At 47.3% G+C, this 15,778-nt stretch overlaps 1 protein-coding gene across 12 annotated transcripts in view; it reads left to right on the plus strand.

Annotated features, from left to right (window-relative positions):
- The window catches only part of LOC139264758 (uncharacterized), a 680,593-nt gene that overhangs the window by 397,236 nt on the left and 267,579 nt on the right, over positions 1-15,778 (plus strand). For all 12 annotated transcript variants that reach the window (XM_070881817.1, XM_070881821.1, XM_070881822.1 and 9 more), the window contains one exon: positions 922-1,026. In XM_070881817.1, the coding sequence (XP_070737918.1) occupies positions 922-1,026 (105 nt within the window). The remainder of the gene's footprint in view (positions 1-921; positions 1,027-15,778) is intronic.

Raw genomic sequence — 15,778 nt, forward strand, 5'->3', positions numbered from 1 at the left:
GCTCCACCTCGCTGCTGGGTCCTGACCTCACTAACAAAACATGGGAATACACATTAAATGGTAGGACCCTGAGAAGTGTAGAGGAACAAAGGGACCTTGGAATGCATTCCACAGATCCCTGAAGGCCAGGTAGATAAGGTGGTTCAGAAGGCAAACCGAATACTTGCCTTTATCAGCTGAGGAATAGAATATAAGAGCAGTGAGGTTATGCTTGAATTGTATAAAACATTAGTTAGGCCAAGACTAGAGTACATTGTGCAGTTCTGGTCACAGGAAAGACGTGATTGCACTAGAAAAGGTGCAGAGAAGATTTACAAGGATGTTACCTGGACTGGAGGAAAGATTGGACAGGCTGGGTTTGTTTTCTTTGGAACGGAGGAGGCTGCGGGGGAGACCTGATTGATCTGTATAAAATTGTAAGGGTCCTGGATAGAGTGGATAGGAAGGACCTATTTCCTTTAGCAGAGGGATCAACAACCAGGTGACATAGATTTAAATTAATTGGTAGGAGGTATCGAGGGGATTTGAGGGGATATTTATTCACCCAGAGGGTGGTGAGGGTCTGGAACTCACTGCCTGAAAGGGTGATAGATGCAGAAACCCTCACCACATTTAAAAGATACTTGGATGGACACTTGAAGTGCCGTAACCTACAAGGCTACAGACCAAGAGCTGGAAAGTGGGATTAGGCCGGGGAGCTCTGTGTCGGCCGGCACAGACACTATGCGGCAAAATGGCCTCCTTCCGTGCTGTAAATTTCTAAGATTCTATAAGGAGCTATTATGGCAAATGACCAAAAGTTTGGTAAAAGAAGTAGGTTTTAAGAAGCATCTTAAAGAAGGATAGCGAGGTGGAGAAGTCTTAAATTTTCATCAAATGTAAGGCTACTATTTACTACTTCCATTCTGTGCTAAATTGCAGACATTTTGGTCAACAAACAGTATGATCCTAAGGACCAGGAAGCGATCATGGCGCAGTATAGGCAAGCAGTGGGTGCGCCAGCATTCAGGCCTCAAAGAGTGCTACGTAAGTACTGAAAAACAATACTTTAACTGAGGAACATTTGAGCCATTTTTTTTTAAAGTGTTGCAGTTTTAAGGCAGGTTCAGTGGTGCACAGCACTGCTAGTCCCACGTTACAATGGAAGATCAGTCCAGATACTCTCATGCCCAATGCAAAAGTACGCTCTTTATGAACCAAAGTATAATGGGCTGGATTTTCGGCCCCCTTGCACATTTGGAGGGGCAGTAAAGGGTCTTTTAAGGTGTAACTGTGGGTGGCCAGCTTTTACCACCTGGTTGGCAAGTTTGGCTCAGGGTTTGCAGCGGTGCAAAAACCTACCAGCCCACCCTCTAGTTTCTATGAGATCATGACGTCAATCGTCGTGCAATGCTCCGCTGGTGACCCAGATGCAGAATTAGGCCCTAATGCCAAATTATACGCCCATCCTGTAGGGTGTTTGTTTTTCACTCTACCATTATTCTTAGACCTCGGAACTTATAGTGGGAAAGGAGAACATGTGGCACAAAATTTAGGCTTAACCCAGTGTCAGTTTTATTATGCAACAAAAAAACGACTAAAACTACAGGACTAGACTTCTGAGAGAAATTGACTTAAGACATACAATCACCAGCTCTGGCTGTAGCTATTGTAGGTTCGTGGTCGTTGATTCTGTGACTGGTTGGTTCTTCTTCTGGCCGTTCTCTGCAGTGCTGTTTCCGTTCCTGTCCTTCTACCTCTCCTTCTTCGTCTTCTTGTGTTTCCGTGTTCGTATATTTATATCCATAGTATGAATAAGTTTCCCACTGGGCCGGGGTCCGATTAATGTGTCTGGATCGATGTGGTGATGTGTTTAACTGGCTGTGGTGATGAGTTTGAATGGCTACTAATTTGCACACTAAGTCGACAATGCAAAAGATAACTCCTTATGCTTAATGCCCTGTTATCCAAATATGTGCATTTCGTAGGGTCCTTTGTAGTCCTGGTTTCTTGCAGACTTGTAGTCTCTGGGGTGAACTGTTTTACCATCTGCGGCCAATCAATTCCAGGGCTCCTCTGATAGATAGTATCAACATCTTTGTCTGTATGCATAACCAAGTTTAGTCCTTGACCACAGAGATTGTTTTTAATGGGTGATGAGTCACACTTGCCCCAGGCTGGCGCCTTTTCCCCTCCCAGGTAGTCTAAAAGTTTTTACTTTAAAACAGTTTGTTTGTGGCCTCTTCCTGTGCCTTGTTCCAAGAAAAGTAGGTGTATGTTACACTCCCTCCTTTTAATGTCTCTTATAATAAACTCAGAGACATTACTCTGGGTGGCGTCTTCTTTTCCACGAGCGTTTTGGGTGATTGCAGCCTTCAGTCAAATCTCCCCATTACATTTCTTTTTACACACAAAAAACCCAATGTTTTTACAACACAACAGTGTTGCTTACAACAAAACCATGTTTGGCCTTAATCTGAATTCGGTTTATAACTTTTTACAAACACTTCGGCCTGGGTTTACTTTAATAAACCTTCCAGATTCCCTTCCCTTGTCCTTTTCTTTAATTGACAGGACAAGTTGATACAGCACTATTATCAACTGTACAATTACTAATAAGTGTGATACGATTTGAACCCGGGGGGGGGGGGATTTCAATATTGAGTCCCAGATCCCATCGTGGGGAGGCCATCATTTCTTCGATTTCTCCCCTTACTTTATCATTCTCCTGGTGTAACGTGTAATAATGTTTGTGGGACAGCTCGATGTTCTTTAATAGTTCAGTCAAATGTTTGGGTCAGGGCGGGATACCGTATCCAAAACGCGATATGTATTCCTGGAGGTTTGGTAAAGTACCGTTGACTGTGATACTTATGTGTTTGTGAGATAGGAATGATCCTTTCTTGTGCTACTTGTGTCTCTACCTGGGGTTTGAATCAAAAGGTAGTATCCCTCACTGGGCACCAAGTGTCCTGGTGTACTCTGTACCGACGTTCGCTGGTGGTAACACAGTATGTTCCGCTTCCCTTGTACGCAACCTGTGGAGGAACATGGTCGTGAGCCATCAGTTCCATGATACAGCTTATAGGCTGCCCGTCCTCATACTTGAACCCACATACCGGCCGGTCGAAAGGATTCAGATGATAGGGGCACAATATCACATGTGTACCTCCTCTCTAACATCCCTCCAGACGAGCACCGGTTATTGAGTCTCCCAATTTTACCACGTACTGTGGGGTTTTATGATGTTTCACATGTACCCCGTTCCGAATTACCCCAATGTTTTCCACCCGGTATACCGGTACGGGTTGTTGTGAATGATCCATCACCGGTATTCGAAGCACTATCCCCATTATGGATTGTTTATTCTGACCACAGTTGATCGAGACTGGATACACTTCGGAGGCTGACTGTAGCTGGCACGAATTCAGGAGGTTGTTATAGACACTCATTGCTTTTAGATGCTTGTTACTGACCCACGACGGTACGTGGCCTTGTTTTAAATCCTCTAAGTTACTGCGTCCTTCATTTAACAACCAAACTCCGTACATGACACACATGTCATTCTGAGCAGCTTGATTTGACGGGTTTCTACCTTCCTTGATTAAAGCATTGATGGTCTGAGCGTGTGTTTCTACCTCAGCTACCATCTCTTTCAAACGAATTGTCATTGCCTGGTCCTCCTGTAGTTCGTTACCCTCCATGTCACTACCCTCCTCCAGTATCTTCTTTAACTGGTCCCTTAAGGTATTCACTTGGACTTGCAACTGCGTGTTGTCCACACTATTTACCAGTGATGTCCCAGTATTGAATGCTGTAGTTACATCACTCAAGTCCCCTTTTCCATCTCGGTCTGTACGCTTCCCCCTGACTCTCATCCCCGTAATTCTTTTGATAGAATTGTTTGAACATTTCCTTTAACGATTTTTCATATAACTTTTCCGTTTCTGGTGGGCACCACCAGGGTAATTTAGAATAAACGACGCTACTTCATAATATACAGAATGATATATTAACGCGAATCCATTCTTAGGTCCGGGTGTTAGGTCAGGACATGGAATTTCTTGGTTTGGAATCTCCAGCACTTTAGGGAGAGGTTTTAATTTGCTCACGATCAGCTCGGTTGCATTGACTGTTTTTGGAGGGTTCAAGGTCACACAGGAATCAAAACCCTGCATCCAATTCATTCCTGACCCAGAATCCTGCCATTGCCGTTTAAAGACAATCCCCACACCTCCCCTGCACTTGTGGCTAGATCCAACCACGCAGACATAAATCCCTTGTTCCTCCTTCCACCACTTCTCCCAACACAATTTCGCCCCTTCTTTAGTTCCTGTGGTCCGCCTGTTTGAGCTATTACCCAATTTCTCCCACTCTGTGGATGCATTAACTTTTCCCCCTTTCTGTTTTCTGTAACCACCACCATCCTCCCATGGGGGCAATCCCTTTACATTCCAGACAAACTCTACCCTCTCTCACCCGTACCTTCCTGGTCGTGATGTTTAGCCTGGGTCAGGATACTGACACCTCCCCAAGATTGTTTTCTGTTTGTCTGGAGTATTTGGTCGAATTTGACCCTAACCACCCTGGCCAACTCCCAGTGTGAGCAAAGGCGTTTGTGCCCTTGTTGCTCCGTGTGGCTCCCCCTTGGGTTACAGTGGGGCCGGTTCCTCCCATACACCCGTGTGTAAGGAATGTCTCGGTGTCTCCCCTATCTCCCAATCCTTTAATAATAATGGCCATCCACAGGCCTATCCACAACGCCCACCTCATCTCATATCCCTGGCTCGATTCGCTCCTATTAAGACAAAAAATGAAAGAAATACTTTAGCTCTGCGGGGCCTCCCCCTCACAGGTCCTTCTTCAGTTAGTCACACATGTACATAACACCCTTTTACGATCACAGCTTCCCTCTCCTTTTATCCCGATGCTTGGGCTTACGGAGGCTCGGGGGTGGAGATGGAGGAGGCATCCAGGGCACCCTAGGTCACAGCAACCGACCACTCCGCCTTACTGCTCCGTCCCTTACTCATCATCCACAGCATGGGTGGAAGGCTTACATTGATCAAACTCATTATCGGTCCTTGGGCCTTGGCCTGCTTTTTACTTTTCTCTCCGGGGTTGTACAGCTTACACTGGTTTATATGGAACCATTTTTCTATTTTGGCAGCTGGATCGCGTACACCATAGGGCTTGCCTTATCTACAATGCTATATGGTCCTCTGTACAGTGATTCAAATGCCCTTATTCTGGCATAATTCCTGACCATTACCTGATCCCCTACCCTCCATTCCTGGGTAACCCGGGGTTCCAGCAGCAGTTTATTCTGCTGGTGCTGCCTGCCCATATTGTTAGCTGCTTCCCAATGCAGCCCCTTCAGAGTATCATACAGATCTCTGACAAACCTGTCCTGTGTGACCTCTTTAACCTGCTTTTCAGTCAGGACTGATGCTAGCATATGGGTCGGGGTCCTCATTAATCTCCCTGTCATCAGTGCATGTGGGGAGTGTCCTGTACTTTTAGATGATTCATTAGCACTAGGGGTAGGATCTCATCCCATTTCTTTGGGGTATTCCCTATCTCCTTTCGAAGCCTCTCTTTTAGGGTCCGGTTTGTCCTTTCTACTGGACCTGACGATTGGGGGTTATACGTCACATGCCATTTCCCCGTATCCCTAACAACTTTAGGGTGGCCTGCATTACTGCTCCGGTGAAATGACTCCCTTGTTCTGATTCTTCTATCAGGGGCAGTCCCCATCAAGAAAATACTTCTCGCACTAGAATCTTTGCTGTGATTACTGCGGTGGCCACTCTACAAGGAAAAGCTTCTACCCATTGTGTAAAGAGATCTATTAACACCAGGCAATATTTATTGCCTCTGCCTGAGGTGGGCAGTGGTCCTATGAAATCTATCTGTATAGACTGCCATGGCCCCTGTGTGTCCCAATGGAGCCTTTCTCCAGTGGGGGTCTGGATTGTTTGCGGCACCGACCAGAGAATTCTGGCAATAATCCCTTACATCACTTCTAAGCCCGGGCCACCATCCCATGGCTTCTACTTTATTCCACGTTGTTTCTGGCCCTGGATGTCCAGCTCCTGGACCCCCATGAGCTAGCTGCAAGAATTCTTCCCTGCACTGCCCTGGCATGATTCAACTATCTCCCTTAAACAACATTCCCTGCTTTACTGCTATGTCTGCAGCTCCCAAAGATCCTGCTACAGGCTTCCCGTCTATCATATCCCTAATCACTGCTCTGAGGTCTGCATCCCGTAGCTGAGCCTGTTTTAAATCAGGCGGCAATGGTACTTCTTTGGGTCCCTCTCGGCCTGTTACAGCCATGATTTATCCACGGTGATATGGATCCCAAGGTGTCCCTTCTCCTGCCCCTGTTTTGGCCGGTGTGTCCTCTTTCTCATTCCCTTCCCACTTGGGCTCTGTCTTAGAGTGTGCTTTGACCTTTTGGATGTAATAACCTTTCTGGTCCCTACCCGTGATGTCCAAAATGACTTTTAATAAAGGAGACGTCACCAACGGCTTTCCATCTGAGGACTTAAACCCTCGCCTAGCCCATGCGGCTAAATATTCTGTACAGGAGTTACAAGTGAACATGGACTCCGAACATATCGTATAGGGAGTTGGGAATTCGTTAGGGTGTGTGACTACATATGCTACCGCTGCCAGTTCGGCCTGTTGTGCACTTCTTTGGGTCCCTCTCGGCCTGTTACAGCCATGATCTGTCCACAGTGATATGGATCCCAAGGTGTCCCTTCTCCTGCCCCTGTTTTGGCCACTGTGTCCTCTTTCAGTGTTGGGGAGCCTTATGGTCATTTCGATCCCTGCCTCTGGATCGTAAATCCCACAGCCTGTTTTTCTGTCTCCACTCGTCACTGAACTGGACCCATCTACATAGATGTCCCTGATTGTCGGGTGTTCCCCTGCTCGGAATCCCACATCTACATCCCACACTCCTTCCACTGTATACACATGAGCTGCCCCCCGGATAAACCAGGCTCGGAGTTAGCTTCGGTTCCCCTAGCCTCTCGACCTTCAGGTCTAACTGAGTAAGCAACAATGTCCAGCGGGCAATCCTGTTACTGTTCACTGTCCCATCTTTCATCCTACCGTCCAGTAACATCGGGGTGTGACACATCAGCAAAGTTGTTGTAGCTAACTCTGTGAGCGACCGAAAATGCTTTACTGCCCAAAAAAGTTGCTAACAGATGTTGTTCGCAGTTTGAAAAGCTCTTTTCTACTTCGGTGAGAACCTGGGAGGCTTAGACCACCGGTCTCAGCTTGTCGTGTTGCTCCTAGAGTAACACTGCATTCAAACTGTCCCCAGTCGCTGCTACCTGCAGACTAAAGTCCTGGACCCATTTACTGCTCCCAACACTGATGCTATCTGTAACACCTCTTTTAACTGGATGAATGTTTCTTGACAACTCTCACTCCATTCCCACTCTACTCCTTTCCTAAGAAGCCTCAACAAAGGAGCTACCATGGCTGCATATCTCTCTGTGAATTCCCTGCAGTAACCCGTTATTCCCAGGAAAGACCTTTCTCCAGATATGTCCTTAGGAACAGGTAGCTCCTGGACTGTCTTTCTCTTAGCTCCATCTATGGCTCTCTCTCCTGCCCTAAAGGTCAAACCTAGAAACTGCACCTCCTCTTTGTTTCTTGGGATTTACTTTAAAACCTGCTTCTTTCAGCAAATGCAGTAACTCACTCAATATTGGCCCGTGGTCCTCTGCACTTTCGGAGAATAACAGCAGGTCGTCCACATATTGGACCAATCGATCTGGCTGACTAAAACCTTTTAAAACCTCGGCCATACTTTGGTGAAAAATCGAGGGACTAATGTGCAACCCTTATGGAAGACATATCCACGTATACTGCTGACCCTTAAAGGTAAAGGCAAATTTATACTGGTCCTCCCGTCTCAGGGGAATGGACCAAAACCCGTTTGAAATGTCCAGCACGGTGAAAGTTGTAGCGGCTACAGGGAACCTCCCTGTCAAATCTGCTACCACTGTGGACACACAGGCTGGAATATTTTTATTCAGGACTCGGTAATCTACTGTGGCCCTTCACGAGTTATCGGGCTTCTTTACTGGCCATAGGGCTGAGTTTACATGTGTGACTATGGTCCTCAACACAGCTTGATCCACCAGGGAATTTATAGCAGTTTCCAAATCCCTTCTGCTTCCCGGGGAAAATTATACTGTTTCTGGGGCCGTGTCATCGGATCCCCGTCTACCTTCACCGCTACCCCAGTTACTCTCCCGCAATCATGCTTGTGCGTGGCAAATGCATCCATATTCTCCCGTAGATACCCTTGATACCTGGCTGGAATATTATCCACTAATCCTTCTAAGTCATAACTCCCTTTCGGTTTCATCGTGCAGGTGCTGCCTTTGTCTGTCCTGTCCCTGGGAATGACTACGCTCTCTCCCATTCTATCTGCATCAACTGCCCCCCCATAGACAATTGCTTTTCATATCGACTATAGCATGGTGTGCCAACATGTAGTTGGCCCCGAGAAGTCTCGAACCGGGCTGTTCCCACTTCATTAAAATGCAATCCCACTTCGTTATGTTAGGTCCTAACTCTATGGTTAAGGGTTTTGACACTGCCCCAGCCTGCGCATTACCCGTAAAACCCACCAGCGGAAATGGGACTCCGCTCGACCATGGGGAAGTGGTCGGATTCGGTGAGTGGTCAACCATGCTGGAGGCTCCTGTATCTACAAAATACCTCCCCCTAACTGTTTCCACCGTCACATCCACACATGGCCTGCCCCACCCATCATAAGGAGTGGACACAGGTATTCTGGCTGGGCACACCGTCACAGTGGGGGTGCCGACGCATTGGGTCCCTTTTCTCCCATTGCTGCATCCTTTAACTTTATGCACCTTCCCTTTTAGTTTCTCCTCCTCCCCTTGCCTGGACTTAAAAGCTCAAGTTAATCTTCGCAACACCCTCCCGCCTCTGTATTCTGGAGGTCGTCTGGCTCAAACCATGTTTCGACCTTTGCTCTGAGCTGTGGCAAACTGTTAGCCATCATGGTTCTCGGCCAATGGTCCCTGGGTTCCCCTATTAAGTCTGTCCGTACCATATTCCCTCCAGTGGCCCGTAAGTAAGTCAGCCACAGTCTATCTGCTAACGTATCGGGTGATTTGTTTACTTGCTGCCTAGTCTGTTCTACCTGCCAGAACGGACTACCCTGACTGTACCCTCGCGCTGCCATGATTTCCTCTTTTAAGCCGTGTGGGGTCCCTCCATCTAACTTGATGGTTGTCGACAAGCTCTGATAAAGCTTGCCCTCCAGTGAGAGCAGTGTTAGCGTCACTTTCTCCTCCTCGCTGCAGTTATTTATACCCGCTATTTGCTCTACATTAGCAAAATGAACGGAGGCATCGCCACCTTGTTTTAACTTTACACCCATCACCATCTACTGCCGCTGAAGCGGTGTGTATGGGACCACGTAATCACTCTGTAATTGAGCCGGACCACCATCTGGTGGGGGTGGCCCGAATTTCTGCTGTTTCAAAGGACACATCGGTTTCGGTGATCCCGGTCCCTCAGGAGCCGGCCGATGCTCACTTTACTCGGGCCCATCATCTGACTCTTTCCCCTCTGGATCCCAACCTTCCTCGCCTGTTCCGGGGACCATGAGATAAACCATCCCTTTGGCCCTGTCTAACTCTGCCATTAACTTGCGGATCTTTTCCTTACAAGGTCCGTGATCTGCCCTCTCGTAACCCTGTTTCTGCGCTACCTGCTAGGCTATCTTGATTCTCCTGAGCTGTTCCTCTGCCTCTTTGGCTTTTTCTAAGTGCCTTTCACTTTGTTCAATGTAGGTCTGCTGCTGTTTTTTACACTCGGTTACCTGGCATTGTAAATACACTAAGTGATTCCGCGATGTTTCTTCCCTCATACCTTGGTCCTGCCTTTCTTTCTCGAAACTGGCTACCTTGTCTTTTAACTTTTTATTCTCCTCCTCCAGCCTTTCTACCTTTTCTTTGAACAGATGTGCCTGCATGAGCCAAACCGCCTTCTCTTTTGACCTTTTGTGGTTGCTACTGACTGTCCACTCTGCCGCTTTTTCCTGCGGATCCACAGAGTGAAGCATTTCCCGTGCCCGTGGCTCTGAAATGTCCAATTTGTTGCATATATTTGCAGCTGCCTTAGCCTCCATGGACTGTATACGACTGCTCTTAGCCGCTGGCTCTACCACGTTTCGCTGCGGTGAGTCCATTTCCAATGCCTCTGGCTGAGAAATTATCCCTGACTGCCTTGGTCTCCCCTGAGACCACCTCGCAGTGACCTGCAGTTCCCCTTACTCAGGCTTCTCTCTTTGGCTACCCTCGTCGACCCGAGACTACTCTGGCCTGTCAGAGACTGTTTCTCTCCTGGTCCCCCAGTCGCCTTTGAGATCACCCTTGGCCTCCCTGAGATCCCTTTTTTCCGCAGACCACCATCGACTACTTTTCCCGGTGGCTACCCTAATCAACCGGAGCTCTTCGGCTGCCCTAGTCACCCTTTTGAGTACTTTGGTCTCCCTGAGACTCTTCCGCAGACTACCTGCGGCTCCCTTTTCTCCGTGGCTGCCCTAGTCGATCGAGACTACTCCTGCCTGTCAGAGACTGTTTCTCTGCTGGTCACCCTAGCCGCCTTTGAGAATACTATCGTCTCCCTGAGACCCCTGCGCAGACTACCTGCGACTTCTTTTCTCCATGGCTACCCTAGTTAACCTAGACTACTCCTGCCTGTCGGAGACGGTTTCTCTCCTGGTTGCCCTAGCCGCCCTGAGAAGATCCTTTTCGACTACCTAAGCCAACCTTAGACTTAACCAAGCCTCCCTCAGGGTTCTTGCCCTGGTTTTGTGTCTGTGATCCTATTCCCAATGCCGAGGTCCTGCTGCGGTCGCCAATTTCTGTAGGGTGTTTGTTTTTCACTCTACTCTGATTCTTAGACCTCGGAACTTACAGTGGGAAAGAAGAATACATGGCACAAAATTTAGGCTGAACCCAGTGTTAGTTTTATTACACAACAAAAAACAACTAAAACGACAGGACTAGACTTCTGAGAGAAATTGACTTAAGACATATAATCACCACCCCTGGTTGTAGCTATTCTAGGTTCATGGTTGTTGATTCCATGACCTGTTGGTTCTTCTTCTGGCCATTCTCTGCAGTGCTGTTCCCACTCCTGTCCTTTTGTTTCTCCTTCTTCATCTTCCTGTGTTTCTGTGTTCGGATGTTTATATCCATAGTATGAATAAGTTTCCCGCTGGGCCGCTGTCCGATTAATGCATCTGGATTGATGTAGTGAGTTTAACTGGCTGTGGTAATGAGTTTGAATGGCTGTTAACTTGCACAGGGAGTCGACAGTGCAAAAGATAATTCCTTATCCTTAACACCCTGTTATCCAAAAATGTGCATTTGGGACTGCTTTACATACTTGTTGTACCCATCTGTCAGTTTCCCCTAGGTACCCTGCTCGCAGTGCCAATTGTAGTGGAGTATTACAAAGATACTCAACACAAGTCTGTTTTGGAGAAAAGAATTGTTTATTATAAAGTACTTGATCGAGGGAGAGACAGCTTCTACACGAATTCAGTAACTCGATGACGGAAACCAGCCATTCTCTTCGAACAAGCGTCGGGTTACTGTTTTTATACAAAGTACATACAAAATCATAGAAACATAGAAACATAGAAACATAGAAAATAGGTGCAGGAGTAGGCCATTCGGCCCTTCTAGCCTGCACCGCCATTCAATGAGTTCATGGCTGAACATGCAACTTCAGTACCCCATTCCTGCTTGATTCCCCTAGTAGTAAGGACTTCATCTAACTCCTTTTTGAATATATTTAGTGAATTGGCCTCAACAACTTTCTGTGGTAGAGAATTCCACAGGTTCACCACTCTCTGGGTGAAGAAATTCCTCCTCATCTCGGTCCTAAATGGCTTCCCCCTTATCCTTAGACTGTGTCCCCTGGTTCTGGACTTCCCCAACATTGGGAACATTCTTCCTGCATCTAACCTGTCTAACCCCGTCAGAATTTTAAACGTTTCTATGAGGTCCCCTCTCATTCTTCTGAACTCCAGTGAATACAAGCCCAGTTGATCCAGTCTTTCTTGATAGGTCAGTCCCGCCATCCCGGGAATCAGTCTGGTGAACCTTTGCTGCACTCCCTCAATAGCAAGAATGTCCTTCCTCAGGTTAGGAGACCAAAACTGTACACAATACTCCAGGTGTGGCCTCACCAAGGCCCTGTACAATTGTAGCAACACCTCCCTGCCCCTGTACTCAAATCCCCTCGCTATGAAGGCCAACATGCCATTTGCTTTCTTAACCGCCTGCTGTACCTGCATGCCAACCTTCAATGACTGATGTACCATGACACCCAGGTCTCTTTGCACCTCCCCTTTTCCTAATCTGTCACCATTCAGATAATAGTCTGTCTCTCTGTTTTTACCACCAAAGTGGATAACCTCACATTTATCCACATTATACTTCATCTGCCATGCATTTGCCCACTCACCTAACCTATCCAAGTCACTCTGCAGCCTCATAGCATCCTCCTCGCAGCTCACACTGCCACCCAATTTAGTGTCATCCGCAAATTTGGAGATACTACATTTAATCCCCTCGTCTAAATCATTAATGTACAGTGTAAACAGTTGGGGCCCCAGCACAGAACCTTGCGGTACCCCACTAGTCACTGCCTGCCATTCTGAAAAGTACCCATTTACTCCTACTCTTTGCTTCCTGTCTGACAACCAGTTCTCAATCCACGTCAGCACACTACCCCCAATCCCATGTGCTTTCACTATGCACATTAATCTCTTGTGTGGGACCTTGTCGAAAGCCTTCTGAAAGTCCAAATACACCACATCAACTGGTTCTCCCTTGTCCACTCTACTGGAAACATCCTCAAAAAATTCCAGAAGATTTGTCAAGCATGATTTCCCTTTCACAAATCCATGCTGACTTGCACCTATCATATTACCTCTTTCCAAATGCACTGCTATGACATCCTTAATAATTGATTCCATCATTTTACCCACTACCGATGTCAGGCTGACCGGTCTATAATTCCCTGTTTTCTCTCTCTCTCCTTTTTTAAAAAGTGGGGTTACATTGGCTACCCTCCACTCCATCGGAACTGATCCAGAGTCAATGGAATGTTGGAAAATGACTGTCAATGCATCCACTATTTCCAAGGCCACCTCCTTAAGTACTCTGGGATGCAGTCCATCAGGTCCTGGGGATTTATCGGCCTTCAATCCCATCAATTTCCCCAACACAGTTTCCCGACTAATAAGGATTTCCCTCAGTTCCTCCTCCTTACTAGACCCTCCGATCCCTTTTATATGCGGAAGGTTGTTTGTGTCCTCCTCAGTGAATACCGAAGCAAAGTACTTGTTCAATTGGTCCGCCATTTCTTTGTTCCCCGTTATGACTTCCCCTGATTCTGACTGCAGGGGACCTACGTTTGTCTTTACTAATCTTTTTCTCTTTACATATCTATAGAAACTTTTGCAATCCGTCTTAATGTTCCCTGCAAGCTTCTTCTCGTACTCCATTTTCCCTGCCCTAATCAAACCCTTTGTCCTCCTCTACTGAGTTCTAAATTTCTCCCAGTCCCCGGGTTCGCTGCTATTTCTGGCCAATTTGTATGCCACTTCCTTGGCTTTAATGCTATCCCTGATTTCCCTTGATAGCCACGGTTGAGCCACCTTCCCTTTTTTATTTTTACGCCAGACAGGAATGTACAATTGTTGTAGTTCATCCATGCGGTCTCTAAATGTCTGCCATTGCCCATCCACAGTCAACCCCTTCAGTATCATTCGCCAATCTATCCTAGCCAATTCACGTCTCATACCTTCAAAGTTACCCTTCTTTAAGTTCTGGACCATGGTCTCTGAATTAACTGTTTCATTCTCCATCCTAATGCAGAATTCCACCATATTATGGTCACTCTTCCCCAAGGGGCCTCGCACAACGAGATTGCTAATTAATCCTCTCTCATTACACAACACCCAGTCTAAGATGGCCTCCCCTCTAGTTGGTTCCTCGACATGTTGGTCTAGAAAACCATCCCTTATGCACTCCAGGAAATCCTCCTCCACCGTATTGCTTCCAGTTTGGTTAGCCCAATCTATGTGCATATTAAAGTCACCCATTATAACTGCTGCACCTTTATTGCACGCACCCCTAATTTCCTGTTTGATGCCCTCCCCAACATCACTACTACTGTTTGGAGGTCTGTACACAACTCCCACTAACGTTTTTTGCCCTTTGGTATTCTGCAGCTCTACCCATATAGATTCCACATCATCCAAGCTAATGAACATGAAGTTCCAAGCACAGAACCTTTCCATTTGTTGTTTCCCTGCCGCATCACAAAGTTTCGCCTCACTACTATGATTACAAATATTAATGGGTTAATACAATTATATTGACAGCAAGCTTCATTACCTCCCCTGTGCGCCTTTTATCTGATCAGTTACGTGCTACATCATTACTTTTCTACGGTTAAGCAATTCCTGTGAAAGTACTTTTTCCCAGACCTATTTGTCCTTGACTAAATCTTCTGTTAATAGACAGACAAAGCTGGGGTGTTTATTGTTATCTCGTGTAATTCTGTCTGTGCGAGGACATCTGCCAAATACTCCCTTCTCGAGAGTTATACGTTATGGTCCCATGCTCAACTTAAGCTTAGCCACAAACCTTTTAGAAATACGAATGATTTTTAACCCCTTCAGAGGGCGAATAATTTCTCGCACGGGGTGAAGTGGTGCTGTCACCTCCAGTGAAATTGCGTGCGAGTTAATAAAGGCGCAAAACCGGCAGTATCCTGCTCCCACCAGTAGCAGCTCGGGACACTGCGCCGGCGATGATGATGTCACTTCCGCTCCGCTACTGCTGACCACTCCTAAGTGCGTCATCAAAGAGTGCACCGCCGATCTCCCACACTTCTATCCAAATTCAGCTACAAAAAGCTTCCCTCTGCTGAACGGTGTCCCGACAGTTTTGTCTGTCGGTGCACTGTGTTTTCAGTGTGTGCAACATGGCTGTGCAGCGGCCATGCAAGGGTAGGGCGCACTGTCGTGGCCGGCATTTTTTTTTTTTGTTGTTGGTCGTCTAGTTCACCCCACGAGTTACCGGATGTCCCCGGGTTTGGTCGAGCTGCCAACAGGCAGCCTGGCACCCCCTCTTGGGTGCCAGGCCGCTGGCCCGGCCGAAACCCTCCCTGGTGACCTAGTGGACCTAACTGAAATAACCGCAGAGCTCGCAGCATCTCTCCCCTGTGAGTGAAGGGGAGCGACGTGGTGATGCACAAGCGTCATGACATCATCAGCGCTGCGCTGATGACTGACAGCGGCGGAGACTCCGTCCCGACTCCACTTCCGCTCCTCTAGTGCACTCACTGCCGCACTACCACCCCCATTATGGCCGACTTCCGGTCCGCTCAAAAAAACAATGACACAGGGCTGAATTTCGCGCAAAAGGCCACCTCATCCAATGTGGCGGGGAAAACACATCAACAGCGGTTGGTGCGACCTGTTTCGGTTGGACCTGAATTTCCACCCCTGCATCCCTTATGAACAGAGCTTAGAGAGCTAGGAGACAGATTAAAAAGCAGGATCTCAAAGGTAGTAATCTCCGGGTTACTGCCTGTGCCACGTGCTGGTGAGTACAGAAATAGGAGGATAGAGAAGATGAATGCGTGGCTGGAGAGATGATGCAGGAGGGAGGGCTTTAGATTCCTGAGGCATTGAGGGACAGGA

This window comes from Pristiophorus japonicus, chromosome 5 (genome assembly GCF_044704955.1).
Source record: "Pristiophorus japonicus isolate sPriJap1 chromosome 5, sPriJap1.hap1, whole genome shotgun sequence".
Classification (NCBI taxonomy): Eukaryota; Metazoa; Chordata; class Chondrichthyes; family Pristiophoridae; genus Pristiophorus; species Pristiophorus japonicus.